Here is a 15,389-nt window from a genome sequence, read left to right as displayed (position 1 = left end):
TTGCAACCTGCTGACCTGAAACTGTCTTCTTCTTCTGTTGGATTTGAATGGCGGCTGGCACCTGAAGCTAAATGTGTCTGTTTTGTTTGCAATGAGAGCCATGTGAGTAAAACACGCCACTAGTGTTAGGTTTCAGTAGAATGGTAGAAATAAAAGCATATTTTTTCGTTACAGTCGAGATTTTAAACAATCAACATCAATTTAATGATTATTTCGATATTATTGCCAATAAAGTTTGTTGAATGTTCCCCACAAGCTGTAGAACCGTTGGACCAATAACAGCACCGGATTTCCCGACGTTCAGTGACGTAGCCTTTGCGTAATGAAACAAGCGGAAGTACCAGTAGCGACTGAGTGAGCGGCGTTTTGTCCCTCTTGAATGCAACTCGTTTTTTTTTTTTTTTTTTTTAGAAAGGTACAGTTTGTATACATCGACGGGAACATGGCGAAAGTGCACTACGAGCATCAGTGCTATGATGTCCCGACTGCATTTTAAACAGTTACATTTTATCAGAGTATCTGATCATTCAACAGTGTCAACTAGCGTGCTAAGCTAACAGGCGAGTCCCCGTTTAACTATCAACGTGTTTAGAGGATAAACAGTTTTTTCTGCCTTATTACAACTTTTATCAACCACCAATGTAGCTTTTGTATGTTTATTACTTATGTGAATCTCCTGTCAGGTGGCAACATGTCGAAACAACCGCTGGGGAAGACTTTGTTGAGGAATGTAATCCGCCACACAGATGCACACAACAAGGTGCGTTTGAGCTCACGTGTTCCTCCTGTGACAAATGAGAAACACACTCAGCTGTCGAGTAATTAAGTACAAGAAACTGAACCTGTCCTGCTGCCATAATTATGGGTTGTGTTGAAACTGAGCTTGTGATTTTTTGCACGTTATGTTTTTATGCATTTTAATGGTACGCACGAGGGAAGCTTATAGGAGCCACATACACTGACAACAGATGATAGATAGATAGATAGATAGATAGATAGATAGATAGACTATGGTGGGATACACAGCTGATTCATTGTTCAGTGTAGTGTCAGAAGATTTGTCCATCACAATCTCTTTAAGCCTAGGATGTTATCCAACCAACACTCTGCTACCCAGAGTTATTTGGTTTACTATCATAGAAAACAAAGAAAAGCATTAATCAGCCTGGCCATTGTTTGGGATTAATAATAATGATGATTTTATTTAGAGAGCACTCTGAAGCAAAGCACAAAGTGATTTTCTAAAACCCAATCAACATAAAAAAAACACTGTCAAGACACACATGATGGGGAACAAGTGCATGTGCATACAAACATAAATAATTAGCTATCTAGAGAGCTGCTGATTTTCTTTCCACTGGTTGATGGTGCCTATGATGGCTTAGAAAGTATCCTATATGCTAAAGTTTTCTTTCATGAAGATGTTACCCTAAACTGAGACTCGAGAGAAATTTTATCTGTTAAATTGGCAATGACTTGCACATGGATTATGGTTTTAGGTTGTACTGCTAATGATCTGGTTCCCAACCCTGCTTACAAATCATTATGCTTAAGTGATTCTGATATTAGGCAGCCTTTACACCGAAGTGATGAGGAATGCACATAACTTATGTAAATATTTCAATCGCAATACTTCTTGCTATAGGCAAATTCAAATGAAGCAGTTAGTGCGTTTATTTGTGTGGGTAGTTCTTAATGTACTTACCTTTTCTGACCCACTGTAGATCCAGGAGGAGATGGAAATGTGGAAAATGCGGGGCTATGAGATGCAAACGTCCCACGGCAAACATTTTTCAGATGCTGAGTGTGTGAGGTAGGAACAGCGGATGTCCCTGTTTAATCTGAGCCACCAGGACACAAGGGACACCAAAACTCATTTGGAACTATGTGTTACACTGCAGCTCTAACTTTAGGGAGCTGTTATTATATGTTTGCTGGCTGATTTATTAATATTGGTTGTGTTCCAGGGGGCGTTTGCACTGTGATCGAGTGCCAGATGAAGCTAGAGACCTGAGTCGAGGCAGAGAGCGAATCTCTGAACATGACGACAGAGAGGCTCGATACTGGACTCGCAAACTCTATGAGTTTGAGGACAAGGATCCTGATAGGTACACTATATAGTCTAATCATTTTTTAAATACATTTTAATTGTTTTTACACTTTTGTAAAATCACTGGAAATGCCCCAAATTTCAAAGCCACAGACAAAGCTGACAAATTAACATTTTTATTTTATGTGCTGCCAACACAGGTGGGGACACAGCGGCTTCAAGGAGCTGTATCCTGAGGAGTTTGAAAGTGATAGGTAAGCAAAAACGCAGCACTGTTCATATAAAGCAACAATTGGAGATTGCATAAAAGAAACTCCTCTGTAGTGCGGGTCAAGCTTAATAAAATCTGGACCCTTCGCTTCTCATAATGGATCTTCATAGCATCTTTTATTAGCTATGCTGTGTTCATGTCACTTCAGATTAACTGAGATTCTGTCCTGCAAATAATTTTCATATCTAATGAAACAAATGAACTGCTCACATCAGCCAATGAGCATTGTGTAATTAAACACAAATTTAATAGGAGGGAATGATGTGAAAGGCTTCAGCCAATAACATGGCAATTTACATCTCTACTGTTGACCCTTTGTGACATGTGGCATTAGATTGTGCCTGGTAAATGCCACGTCTTAATAAATTCATGTTACTATGTTATTGTTAAAAAATGAGCTTCAAGCCAAAAAATGAGAACACTGATGATGACACTAAAGGATATTTATACAGACCCCTATCATTTTTCATAGAGTGAGAGTAGTATCCTTATGAGAGGTAAAAGGAGGTTGGTTTCATAGCTTAAATCCTACCATCACTCTAATCTAATCAATCTAACCTGTATTTATTTTGTTCAATTTGGTTTGTTTTTGTTTTTTTCAGTGGGAAAAAGAAAGCTACAAAGAAGATTGGGCACCACAAATTGAAAAAGTCCAAGTCTGACACAGAAGCAAGCTTATCAAAGCACTCGAAAAAATCCTCTCGAAAGAAGAAAAAGAAAAAGAAGAAGAAAGAGGACATAGAGCGAAAGAAAGCAAAGTGTTCAAGCAGTGACAATAGCAGCGACGACAGCAGCGTTGCCAGAGACAAGCAGAGGAGAAAAAGGACTAAAAGTCGACATAAAGACAAAAAAAGTGCAAAAACCAGAAAAAGAGAAGACGACAGCAGCTCGGGGGACAGTGACGACGAAGAAAGGGAAAGACGGACTCGCAGTCGCAAAAAGCGAAAACAGGATTCCCACAAAGACTTAGACTCGGGGCCAAATTCAAAAAAGAAGAGAAGGAAAAACTGGAAAGCAGCCAGGGAGGACAGCTCAGACGATACTTCTGCTGACTGAAATACACAGACATGGACACACGCGCAGTCGCGCACAACTCAGGTAACGAACAGGAAAACTACTGCAGATCCTTTTGTTCCTCGCAACTGAACAGAGGGCTTTTCTCTGCAGGGTCGTTCTATATTGTACTTTGTTAGACATCAACAAGCCGGTGCTGTCGGCCCTCACTGTGGGCGTTCAGTGTAGCAATATCTCATCACCTCTGCAGTGGCTTGAAACACGTTGTGCAGCAGCGCAGGCAGCAGGCAGCAGGCAGCAGGCAGCGCGAGGAGTAGGAGGTGGGGCATCCACCACCTACCACCTGCCTCCTGAAGAATCCTCTCCACTGCAGGCTCATTGATTGATCACTGACTCTCGCCTCAGACTGTCGGCCTAACGTGGAGACCATCTGTCCTGAAGTGACCACTGCTTTTTAATTTAATTAAGGAAACAAAACAAAAACAAAACGACAGTTAAGTTATGCAATTTTCCTCGCTATTTACAGTAGGATGTCCATTTCGTTTTAATCATGTTTTTTTAGTTTTGTCAATTTTAATATTTCTATGCAGAATCTTGTCATGGATGAAAAATACATGTATATTTTTCAGTTTTCTAATGTTATATTGAAACAGTGGAATGTACAGTTTTTAATATATTTAAAGAATAAAACTGTGCTCAAGACATCAGGTTCTGAAAAATGATTAAAACCACACTGGCACCATCAGATGTGGATTTGCAGCTGAAAATAGTCCTTGACAAATACAGTTTGCTAAAATCTATGCTGTGCTATAGTTAAATTATTAAAGGTTTTGTATGTATTTACCCCTTTTTAAAGATTTACACGGTGTCACAGAAGTCAGCCGGTAGTGAGGGGCTGACTAACACTGTTTTCTTGGGTTGTTTCAACAAACAAAAACAGAATATTGCCAGCCCTACACAGAGATAGTTATACATGTTAAACCACGTACCACGGATCTGACACTTAAATGCGATTCAAACATATTGCAGTATAAATACGAAAAACCACCGTTTCCACCCGTCTGCTCAGATTCTGTCATTTCAGTACATTCACACAATTTAGGATCCAAATACAGCAGTGTAATGAGATGCCAGTGGAAGTCTAGATAAGCGAGTTAATAATTCATACATGAATACTCTGAAATAACCTCCAGCATAAAAAAAAAATGCAGTTACAATTTGAGATGTTATTTTTTTGATTTGTCAGGCTGTTTGTGGGGAAATAAACAGAGGTTGGTTTCCTCTTCACAGACCATCATGGATCAGAGATGTCACTGCAGTCTCGTCCTGTTTGAACACGCGCATCTATTCAAGATGCAGAAGATACACCTTAATAAGCTGCTACTCGTGATCAAAGTGAATAAATGTAGAGATTTGTGGAAGTGCTCTTTGACTGCTAAGCTAGTCAAGGAGCACTCAGTGGTTCAGCTCTGTGCTGAAAAGCAGCAGAGTGCCATCCACTGAAAGGCACTATTGCTTAGGGAATCTAGTACATTGGTGGGATTTAATGCCTGGGAAAAAAGACGGAATAACGCCAAAACATCCGTGAATACACATGTTTGACAGTGCCCTCTCAAACTGTACTATCTGAATCTAATGAAGATGATGCACACTTTGTTCCTGACACTTCATTCGTATTTAACATTCTTTTGATCAGGTCAAAGTCTAAATTACATGGTAACAAGTTGTAGGTCTGTGCCATCTGGGTATTTTTAGATAATCTGATGCTGAAGGAAGTGTAGTTAAACCATTTTGAAAGTGTGTGTGTGTGTATACAGCAAAAGCCTGAAGCACTTTGCTGAGTCTGTGTCAATAGGCTAAGTGTTCTCTCTAAGCAGCAGAGAGTGGGCTGTGTTGAGCTTGGCTGCAACTGCCCAAGTCTTGGAAGTAGAAAAAAGCATATGAAATTCGGGCCGGTCAAATCAGTGTTAACAGTGGTTTTTAAGAACACATTGTCTAGGTTAATAAGCAGCTGGCAAGAGGGCAAAATCCATAATTGAATGTGTTTTATAGCGGCATATATCTAACTTAGTCAGAAAACAATCATTTAGAAAGTAATAACAAATAAAATAATGTTTGGTTCTGATGAGTTCAGTATTAGTCTGTTGCTCCATCACCTTCACTCAGACTGAAATATCCTCATAACTACTGGATCGATTGTCAGCAGCGAAATAATTATTATGGATTGTCATTAATTCTTTTACAGACAATCACGTCACCCTTGATGGAAAGGGTAACAACTTTGCTTCTCCAACTCTCCAAGTGCTACTGTAAATAGCAAATGCTGGTATGCTTTCTTGTTTAAGTTGGATGGTTCACATGGTAATTACTGGATCTCCATAGAAACTATGTCTTCATTTTTAGATTACACTGAAATCAGAAGAAGAAAATCACATACGTATAGAGCCAAACCATCAGGACACGGATCTCACTGGGATAAAAAATACAATTTGATTGAGTTGCTTTTTTGCAGATATCATGCTCAAGTATGATAAAATTAACCAAGTTATTTACATATATCAGAGCCAACGTGTCACAAGTCTTTACATTTTTTAGGTCTACTCACTCAGCCGGGTTGAGATTGGATTTTTCATACACATTACTATGTATTAAACATAGTCTTATCTTTAGTGGAATAAAAAGTCACAGCCGCTCAGAAGTGCTGATGAGACAAAACACACTTTGCTCTTTCCGTTTGGTTGTCCAGGACGATTTTGTAGCTCTGGCGATGTCTCAGCCTCCTTCTACCTAAGCAGATTTTGTGTTGAATTATTACAGATAGGAGGCTGGGAAGCATCAGCATTAAATGAGAAGATGCACAAGGGTTGAAAAATGCATGCAACACAAATTGACAGCTTAGCATTTACACCCTGAAGTTAAGTCCTCCAGCTGGAAAAAAACAATATTTCAGGTTACATAAAATGCAAGTGGTTTTGGCTTGAAAACTGGTTAAGTGTGATGAGGAGAAAGGAAAGGGATGAGCCCATTCTTAGACTCAATCCTTTCTGTCACTGAGGATGCAAATTGAAGAGGATTTAAAACCTCCAGTGTGACTTATCTCTATGTTCCATGTTCCATGTTTTATCTGTGTGCTGTCCACGCAGCTCCGTTTGATCTCAGCCTGTGCTAAGTAGCTGTAATCAGAGGGAGGTTTCTGAAGCACCAAACAAATATCCCTCATCCATCCTGATTGTATCTTTGGTAACACTTTATAATTAGTACACACTATTAAGCATTAGTTAAGCATTAAATACTGAATTCATCATTTATAACACATGAATACTAGTTATAAACACAGTTAAATGTTAAAAATGTTCCTCAAAAAGTTTAATGTTTTACTCATTGAAAAGCACCAACTGCATTTATAATAATGAGTTTTTATGCATTATAAATGATGAATTCAGTATTTAATACTTAACCAATGGTTAATAGTGTGTACTTGTGTTACCATATGTTTTCCCACAGTCATGTCTGCATTTCACCCACCATATTACACATTTATGGCCAGTTTATAAAGCATTAAATAGGATTTATAACACACTAGAACATAGTTAGAGGCAGATTATAGGTCATTTTTCAATGTTTATGCATGCATTTGTCAGCAGCCACAGCTCCTCTTATGAGTCTCATAGGTTGTGTATTAAGAGTTAATGAATGATTTACAATATAAGACAGCTGTAGTGAAACAGGAATAGCGGCAGTATATCCATTATATTCTGAATACATCTGTAAATGTATTATTTCAGCACGTCTTCTTTACTCTCCGTGAAAACAGCGTAACACCACCTTCTTCTGTTCGTGAGCTCAGAACATTTTTATCAAGAGCACATTATTTTTCCCCCCTGTATTTTACCACATAAGCTGGTCTAATCATATGACTAAATATGATTATGGCAGTGTTTCACATTTGTTATTGCACGTTTGTTACCCATTACTGATGGATGCTTAACAAGAGGTGCAGCTGTTGACAAATACATGAATGAAGACTGAAAAGTGCAGTTATCTGCTCCTAACTACATTATAGTGATTCATGAATTATTTGTGTTGCGCTAACACACAGTACAGTACTGCTGATGTGATAAAATACTTAATAGGGGCAGGGAGGTACGGTAAGACATTAAGTCTTTTTCAATATCTGAAATCAGAATTACATCGTAATAAAAACTGGACTGTAAATATCAGGTGGACTCACATCTCTGCCAAAGGTTGTTGTTAATGCATCCTCAGTGCAGTCTGTGGGTAATTAGGAACCATACAGAGCATTGTCCCCCCCTACTGGTGAGCAAATGAAGTCGCGCCCTTGTTAAAGACAGCTGGCTGCATTTGAATTCAGCATCACAACGTCCAGTTATCATGTCCCTCGTTGTCCCACACCCCACTCTGCTCCACGGCCGTCGTGCAGCTTTCACAGAGGTCTTATAAATAGTACGCAGTTCATCAAATATTTACCACCTCTATTCGCGCGTCTCTCCCCCTGCAGTGTGTAGTGGACACACATTGCTGCTCTGGAAGCACAAGAAGGAAAACGCAACTTACACAGTTAACCCACACAAAAAAATTTAATACCCTTCGTGAGGGGATAAATGGTCCAAACTTTGACATACTAAATAGGGAGAGGTGTGATGACACAGGTTTTTAATGTAAAAACTTGCAGCCAACACCCAAATGCTTTGTAAAAAGTCATGTGACATATGACTTACTTACTTACATAGTTAGTACACATACACCAATGTTTTTAATATACTTATATATGTCTTTTTTGTTCGTTGTCTTTTTATCTAGACCAGCCAGATACAGTACCGATTAATATACAGTCACATCTGGGACAATACCTATTTAACATCATATAGTCCGACTGCCGAAGAGGAATCCACAGCAGGTTTCCAGGTCCATCCTCTCTATGCTAACATTAGAAATCGGCATGTGTAAAATTCTGTTCTTCTTCGTTTTTTTTTTTTTAATCATCATTATTATTATTGTATAGACTGGTGGTGATACTTGTCCTTGTATCTCGTGTCTTCTGTGCAAAAGTTTTTTTTTTTTTTTTGAAAGAACCCAAAACATGATTGACATAACAGGATACCTGGCTGTTCACTTTACAGTTATGATGACGTTTTTTTTGTTTTGTTTGTTTTTTTGTTGTTTTTTTTCAAAACAATTCAACAGTCACATCCAGATGCCACGCCCTTTGCCGTGTCACAGAAAAGGGAGAAAATTAAAAATCCAAAATAATGCTTCCCATTATCAGGATGGGAGCCAATGATAGAGAGGAAGGTTTATGACTACAGTGAGCAGCATCCTCCATTCGTACATTTTTTTTTTTTAGAATAAGGCACTGCTGCATAAAGAAAGGACATGGCCAACAAACCTCTCTGGGAGTATGATGGGGAGGCAGGATGAAGGGAGACTGTGTTCTTCTCCAGCAACTCACAGAAAGTCTGCATGTGTAAGTAAATGTGCTTGTGTTTACCATTTGCTGTGTGCAGGAAAAGTGTGTGTTATATGGCATGTTATATGACATATTTGTGTTTTTACATGTGTGTGTTTGCCTGTGGCTGAGCCGTTTTTTTCCCCCCTCCCCGGCTACACTGTGCTCTCCAGCATCCACTCGGTGCTGCTGAATGTAACTCTCCTGTTGGCGAGGGGAGATGACTCCACGTTGAGCTGGTTGGTGGACTTGTGCCACCTCGTCCTCGCTCTGCGTGGGTAACTATGACTCTGAAATATGGAGTAATCCCCACCGTCAAAAGAGAATCGGTGCCTAGTTCGTGCCAGCTCATTAGGGAGCAACCCCATGTTAGCCAGGGCACTTTTCTTGTCCTTGAGCCTGGGAGCTTCCTTGGTGCCAGCGTTGGGGCCTATGAGACACAGGGACATGGTGGAGCCTGTCAGGCTACTGTCTGTCTGCGTGTCCTCGGACGGGGGGCCGGAGCGCTGGCCGTCCAGGCTGGTTCTTCTCTTCATCTTGTCTACGGTCAGCGGAGGCAGCTCCACCTCCAGGATGGCAGTGGTGGCCGCTGGATCCTCCTTCTTCTCATGGTCCACCCTCAGCACCAGAGCCATGCACTCTTTGGGCGCCTGGGCTTCACGCTGGCCCTCATCAGAAGGCTGCTTGGAGGCGGAGCGCTGAAGCCGCTGCTGGCTGCCGTTGGTCTGCGAGTGCATGCTGGAGCTGACCTTGGTCTTGCCGTCCTCTGGGCTGCTGTAGGCCTTGTAACGGATCATCAGGATGATGATGAACACCAGCACCGAAGCAACAATTATACCACCGATAATGATGATCATAGTGCCTCCCAGGAACTGACTGTGCATGAAGCGGCACTGGCTGACCTCGCTGGCCGTGTGGAACTGCACGCACCCGACCACACGTGTGGCTGTTAATGATGTGATGCCGTCGTCATAAACCGCCAGCACACAAAGGTCGTACTCCCGCCCGGCGGCCAGATCATTGATTAAGAACTTCTTGTTGGTCGATGGGATCATTCTGCAGAGAGAAAGAAACACAGCGCAGTGGTGACGATGTGGAGGATTAATCATCAGAATTACACCCACATATACTGATTTGCATAAGGTGTATTAAATCACACAAAGGTGTCAGTTCCACACAGCAAGAAGACAACGGGGCCATTGCGGCTCTATAGCATTAAATATCACTCATTCTGCTGGAGAAACATAAAAAGCACTACACTCCATTAAAGCTGACTTATGAAAAAAAAAGTTACATTACAAAACAGCAATGAGAGGTCGCTCTACTGGGCATGTGTATGAAATGACAGTGAAAGGTAAACTGCATGGTGATAAACAAGGCAGAAGTGGCTCACTGTCTAAAGAATATGCCACAACAGCTGCCGGCTGCAGGACAAGTGATGCATGATGTGAAGACAGTTTTGATGTGTGAATACCTAAGGTCACATTTTGTTGGCAACTGCAAGATTACATGACTCTAAATACGAAGGAGAAAGGCATTGTCTTCAGGTCAACATTGGCGTTAATATAATTAGAAGCTTGTTCCTTTTCCCTGAAGGGGGATTGTGATGGTTATCATTTGTAGGTAATGATGTACCACCTAAAGACAAAACAACACTCAGCTCCATGCCTAAACTGGATGAGAAAATTATACAGGAGAGAGACTCATTATATCTGATAAAACCTAAGACAAAAATGGAAGTCGACCACTGTTATTAACTCGCTCTGTGAACACATGAATCCTGCAATTCTTCTCGGGGCGCTAGCTTCGCTGCACTTCGTCAAACGTTGTTCACATATTCAAAACAGTGTTTTTAGTGAGGTTTGAAAATGGTACGTTTGACTTACCAGTTTACTACATAAGCTTCACTCAGTTTTTACTTGTGAGAGAGAGTTTTTCATTTTATCATTTTTCTCTGTATGATCACTTTATGCATTCATATATTACACATTATACAACTGTTAGTTCCGGCTAAGTAATTTTGATTGGATGAGAGACATGCCATGATTGCTAATATAGAGAACAGCAGCACTGGGACTTTTAACTGCATGTATCTCTCTGCTTCCCAGGTGTTCTGTTAATCAGCGTATAATGATCTTTATCTATGTTAGACTGTAACAAACTTTATAAGGATGAAAACATTTCTAACATTTGAATGGGCTTTATGCACAGCTCCACTACTTCCTGAAATAAGCCAGCTCCTTTATTTCCTGTCTTACATTATTGGACCAACTGATTAATCCAGGTGTGCCTGACCATTGTTGTGAGGTCAGACACACCTGGATTAATCAGTTGGTCCAATAATGTAAGACAGGAAATAAAGGAGCTGGCTTATTTCAGGAAGTAGTGGAGCTGTGCATAAAGCCCGTTTAATACGTAAGAAACCTGGATATTTAAGCACACACCTGAGGTAACACCAAGCGGTGGTACAAAATAATTAAGGGCATTTTACTTAAGTACTGTATATCCATTTTTTGATTTGTGTCGTTCATACAGTTCAGATGGAAAGAATCTGTCAGCTGCGGTAACCAGTTACTTTTCACATTCAAATTTTAAGATGATAAGATTTCAAATTCAATGCAATATTAGAAATGATACCGCTGCTTCCTAACCTTTCTGACTGGGTACAAAAAAAAACATCAGTGCTTTGTCATAGTTGTTTGTAGTTTCACCAAAGAATAATTTCCACTTGGAACATGTAGTCTTGTTTACTGTTTGAAGTCTGAAGGTAAACTGTCCCAAAAAACAAAGACACGAACCAAAGAAAATCATCTTAAGACCTCTTAGATTGATTTTGTGACCCCAGCTGTTCCTCATCCAGTCCCCACAGCAAAAATATTGCTTGCACATTGTTGCATCAGTGTAAAATAAAATAATGTCACATATAATAACATATCAGTCCCATTTTCTACAATGAGTTTACTTTTGATTATGTACGTACATTCTGCTGATAATACTTCACTTTTCTTTTGTTGAAGTCAAATTCTGGATGTGGGACTTTCATGGTGTGGTCCTTCTCCTTTTACTTACTGTAAGTACATCATCTGAATACTTCCTCCACCACCACTACAACCAAGCCTATTATTAGACAACCATATCTAATCACACACTGTGTTGCAACCAATTAATGTAGACACTTGCTAATGATATAAACAGTTACATGCAGTGAAATAGTTGGCCTTGTGTTATTGTTGTCAAATTATGTTTTAATGATGCTGAAAGGGCCCTTTAGTCCTTTCGCGTGCTGGAGTTCATAATCTATCCATCTGATTGCAACAGTCTCCTCAAACAACAGAGTGATTCTGAATATTGTTTACCAAACCTATACATATCTTCATTATACTGCACTTTTTTATGCATATTACAATGCATTTAAATGTATTTTAATTTATGGAAAAATATTCTTTGCTCAGTTTATCCCCCCAGACTACACTATAGCTTATATAGCTGCTTATTTTGGGACATACTTAATCATTTTGCATCTTTGGGATCTGTCAATCTGCCACTGTGGACCGTGGTGTCATTCAGCAGATGGTAACTCCAGATGTCTCACCTTTCCTCCTGTCCCTGCTCTACCACCCTCCTCTCCCTCCCTTCACCCACCCCCTGCACCATGTCTTACCTGTACACCAAAGTATCATCTGCTGAGCTGTTGTACTGGATCTGGTACATTCGGATGCCGGGGATATAGCGCTCAGATGGCCAACGGATCACGGCGGACGAGGAGGTCAGCTCCTCGACCATCACCCTCCTGTCCTGCTTGTCGTAGCCCTTTGTGTCATTGCCAGATTTGGAGGAGGTGGTGATGTCTGAGAGGCCGGGGTCCTCACGCATGTGGCCTGTGTTGTTAACAAACAAGGGTAAGGGGATCATGTTGATCTCAACAGCAGCTGTAGCAATGCCTGCAGCATTGGACGCCACACAATTAAATGCTCCGCTGTCCTTCAGCGTAGTGATGAGAATATCAAGGGTGCCATTAGCATACAGGATGGTGCGGGTATTATTATGCACCAGTTTGCCGTCTGGTGACCGCCAGTGAATATCTGGGTCTGGATCCCCAACGGCCTTGCATTTAAGAGTCACACCCTGCCCCTCCATCACGAAGGGCTTAGTGGAAACGTGTTTGGTTATCAACGGAGGGTCGCAAATGAACTCCTCCTCTTGGATGGACCAGAAGTACTTGTCCATGAGGTGCTCTGGTGAGGCACAAGTCTCCAGATCATCCTCTCTTGTCAGCCTGCGCAGCCACAGCAGCTCACAGTTACAGTGAAGCGGGTTTCCACCGAAGCTCACGGCCAGAGTGGACGAGCTGGAGCCCTTGGCGTCGGACAGGACCTGTGCGTGCTGGAAGAGGCTGTCTGGTGGCAGCTTCTGGAGCCGGTTTGAGGTCATGTCCAGGCGGACCAGCTTGGTGAGCAGAGTAAAGGTGCCCTCTCCAATGTGATCAATCAGGTTGTGATCCAGCGTGAGCGTGTTAATGTTGGTCATTCTGGCTATGGCTTCCCAGGGAAGGCCGCGTAGGTTGTTGTTGGAGAGATCCAAGTCCTCGATGGTGGAAACAAACTCGTCGAAGGCGTTGGGGGCCACCTGGTGGATCTGGTTGTTCCCGAGGATGAGGTGCCGCAGGTTGATAAGGCCTTTAAAGTGGTCGGTCCTTATCACACTGAGGCGGTTCCCGTCCATGTGGAGCGCTCGCAGGGATCGCAGGCCGAAAAAAGCGTGCGGAGTGATCTGGCTGATGGTGTTTCGGGACAAGGTGAGGTGCACCAGACTGGTCATGTTGAAAAAGTCTTTCCTGCGGATGATGGTGATGAAGTTGTCGGTCAGACGCAACTCCACGGTCTTGCGGTCAATGGTCGGCGGCACGAACAACAAGCCAGTCTTAGCACAGAGCAGAGTCAGAGTGGGAGAGAGGTGCTGGCAGATGCAGCGGCCGGGGCAGCTGTACCCCCTCACCAGAGCTGCACACAGCAGCACGCACAGAACCACCCGGTCCATTGTTGATTAGTTTCCAGTTCCTGTGTGCGAGACAGACAAAAAAAAAAAAAGCAGGAGACACAGTGAGTCAAAAAAAAAAAAAAGATATTTAAATTCATAAACAGCATCATTGCCTTTATGAGACGTGCTGCAGAAATCAAGAGTCTGACCAAGATTGCTGAGACAGTCAGCAAGGTATCAATCACAGAATGAAATGGAGCTTTTCTGAAATAATGGCACCTGTGATGATGAAAGGCTGTGCCAATACTGTCAGGGGCCCATGTCTCTGTGGCCTTTCGATGGAAATAACAGAATGTTTTTCGTGCCACCAGGCTGCATTACTGGAACCATATCTTTCTTCAAATGATTACAACACAGTTTTCCTATAGGTAAGGTAACCACGCCATGTACATTTCCCTCATATATAACAAGGCTCATGGGCTTTTCTTGCTCTGAATTCCACATCGGGGTGAAGAATTAAAGGTAGAAAAGGGCGCTTGTCAGCAGTGCTCAAGGATTTTTATGACCTTTTCACGCTCTACGCTCTCCCCCCAATGCTTCCTGAGATGTACTGCAAAATTAGACAGAAACCTGTCATGTAAATCACCGCAACAAAAAGTAAAAGGTGAAAACAATGGAGATGCAGCTTGTTTTTTTCCCCAAGTCCATCCAATGGAGGCATTATTGGATGATTCTCGCGTCTTGAGGATGCTCTGATTCTCTGATTCCCCTTTAGAGGTATTGATTTCTCTCTTGGAGAGAACACGCCTGTGGTGACAGGGGTAAAAAGTGATCCTTGGCTGTAATAACCATAAGAGACCCCAGTGGAGCACCAACAGTGATGTGCTGATGCCCTCATTGGTGTCCATCTTCACTGCTAATACCTTAAGCTTTGCTGCTGATGAGAGAACCTGTTAACGCAGATAAAGTAAACGGCTGACAACTGACTTCTCTTTTCTTGGTTTAGAGATGGACATAAAGGTTGCTACAGCTTTCCACCCCATCAAACCCCACAGGGTGACAGCTCTGATGCCTGCCAGCTCCAATGTCAATCAAGAATGATGTCTGGTTCTTTTTTTAGAGGCCCACCATAATTTTTTTTTTTTTTTTTGCACTAAAAAAACCCCCAAACCTGGCTGTGGATTTTAAGCACAATTTGACTCCATCCAATTTGTCATGAGTAATTTGAGCCTTTCTATCTACGTTCCACCACACTGATGTGATGCTGACGTCCTCAACACCACCGATTTTGTTCCCCATTGTGCCCAAAGCAAAAGCATCTAACGCTCACAGTGCCGATAGCCTTGAATTAAATTAGATTTAAAAACGCCTGCAGAGGAGAACTCGTTGAGTATTTCAAACAACACATGTCAAGTTTCATAGGGAAATTATGTATAAGCCTGGTTTTCTTCCTCCAGTCTCTCAGACTTTAACTTAATTGCATGCTTTGCACGAACACTGTTTTCACACGTCTTCAACTTTGAAAAGTCGGCCTGATGTCGTTGCCTGATGCTGTTGCTAGGCGCGAGAGAAGTGAGAAATTGCAAGTGCACCGCTGTCGTTTTATGTCA

General features: G+C 41.7%; 2 protein-coding genes across 2 annotated transcripts in view; one reads left to right on the top strand and one right to left on the bottom strand.

The window, feature by feature from the left end:
* Positions 1-417: 417 nt before the first annotated feature.
* On the top strand, positions 418-3,984 carry nkapd1 (NKAP domain containing 1). Its single transcript, XM_083984734.1, has 5 exons — positions 418-760; positions 1,725-1,813; positions 1,968-2,108; positions 2,251-2,304; positions 2,924-3,984. The coding sequence occupies exons 1-5, from the start codon at positions 653-655 to the stop codon at positions 3,375-3,377; spliced, it is 846 nt and encodes a 281-aa protein (XP_083840860.1). The 5' UTR covers positions 418-652; the 3' UTR covers positions 3,378-3,984.
* A 4,481-nt stretch (positions 3,985-8,465) lies between these two features.
* lrfn1 (leucine rich repeat and fibronectin type III domain containing 1) overlaps positions 8,466-15,389 on the bottom strand; it is a 28,350-nt gene continuing 21,426 nt past the window's right edge. The window contains exons 2-3 of the mRNA XM_083985417.1: positions 12,464-13,859; positions 8,466-9,858 (exon numbers count right to left, since the gene is read on the bottom strand). Of these exons, the coding sequence (XP_083841543.1) occupies positions 8,958-9,858; positions 12,464-13,839 (2,277 nt within the window). The 5' untranslated portion in view covers positions 13,840-13,859 and the 3' untranslated portion in view covers positions 8,466-8,957. The remainder of the gene's footprint in view (positions 9,859-12,463; positions 13,860-15,389) is intronic.

This window comes from Trachurus trachurus, assembly GCF_905171665.1.
Source record: "Trachurus trachurus genome assembly, chromosome: 13".
NCBI lineage: Eukaryota > Metazoa > Chordata > Actinopteri > Carangiformes > Carangidae > Trachurus > Trachurus trachurus.
Note: the sequence above shows the minus strand (reverse complement) of the source record. Positions and strands in the feature narration are given on the sequence as shown.

Coding starts and splice junctions, on each gene's coding strand:
- nkapd1 (XM_083984734.1), top strand. CDS start 653: ATGTTTATTACTTATGTGAATCTCCTGTCAGGTGGCAACATGTCGAAA. Junction 761..1,724: donor ACACAGATGCACACAACAAG/GTGCGTTTGAGC, acceptor GACCCACTGTAG/ATCCAGGAGGAGATGGAAAT. Junction 1,814..1,967: donor TCAGATGCTGAGTGTGTGAG/GTAGGAACAGCG, acceptor GTTGTGTTCCAG/GGGGCGTTTGCACTGTGATC.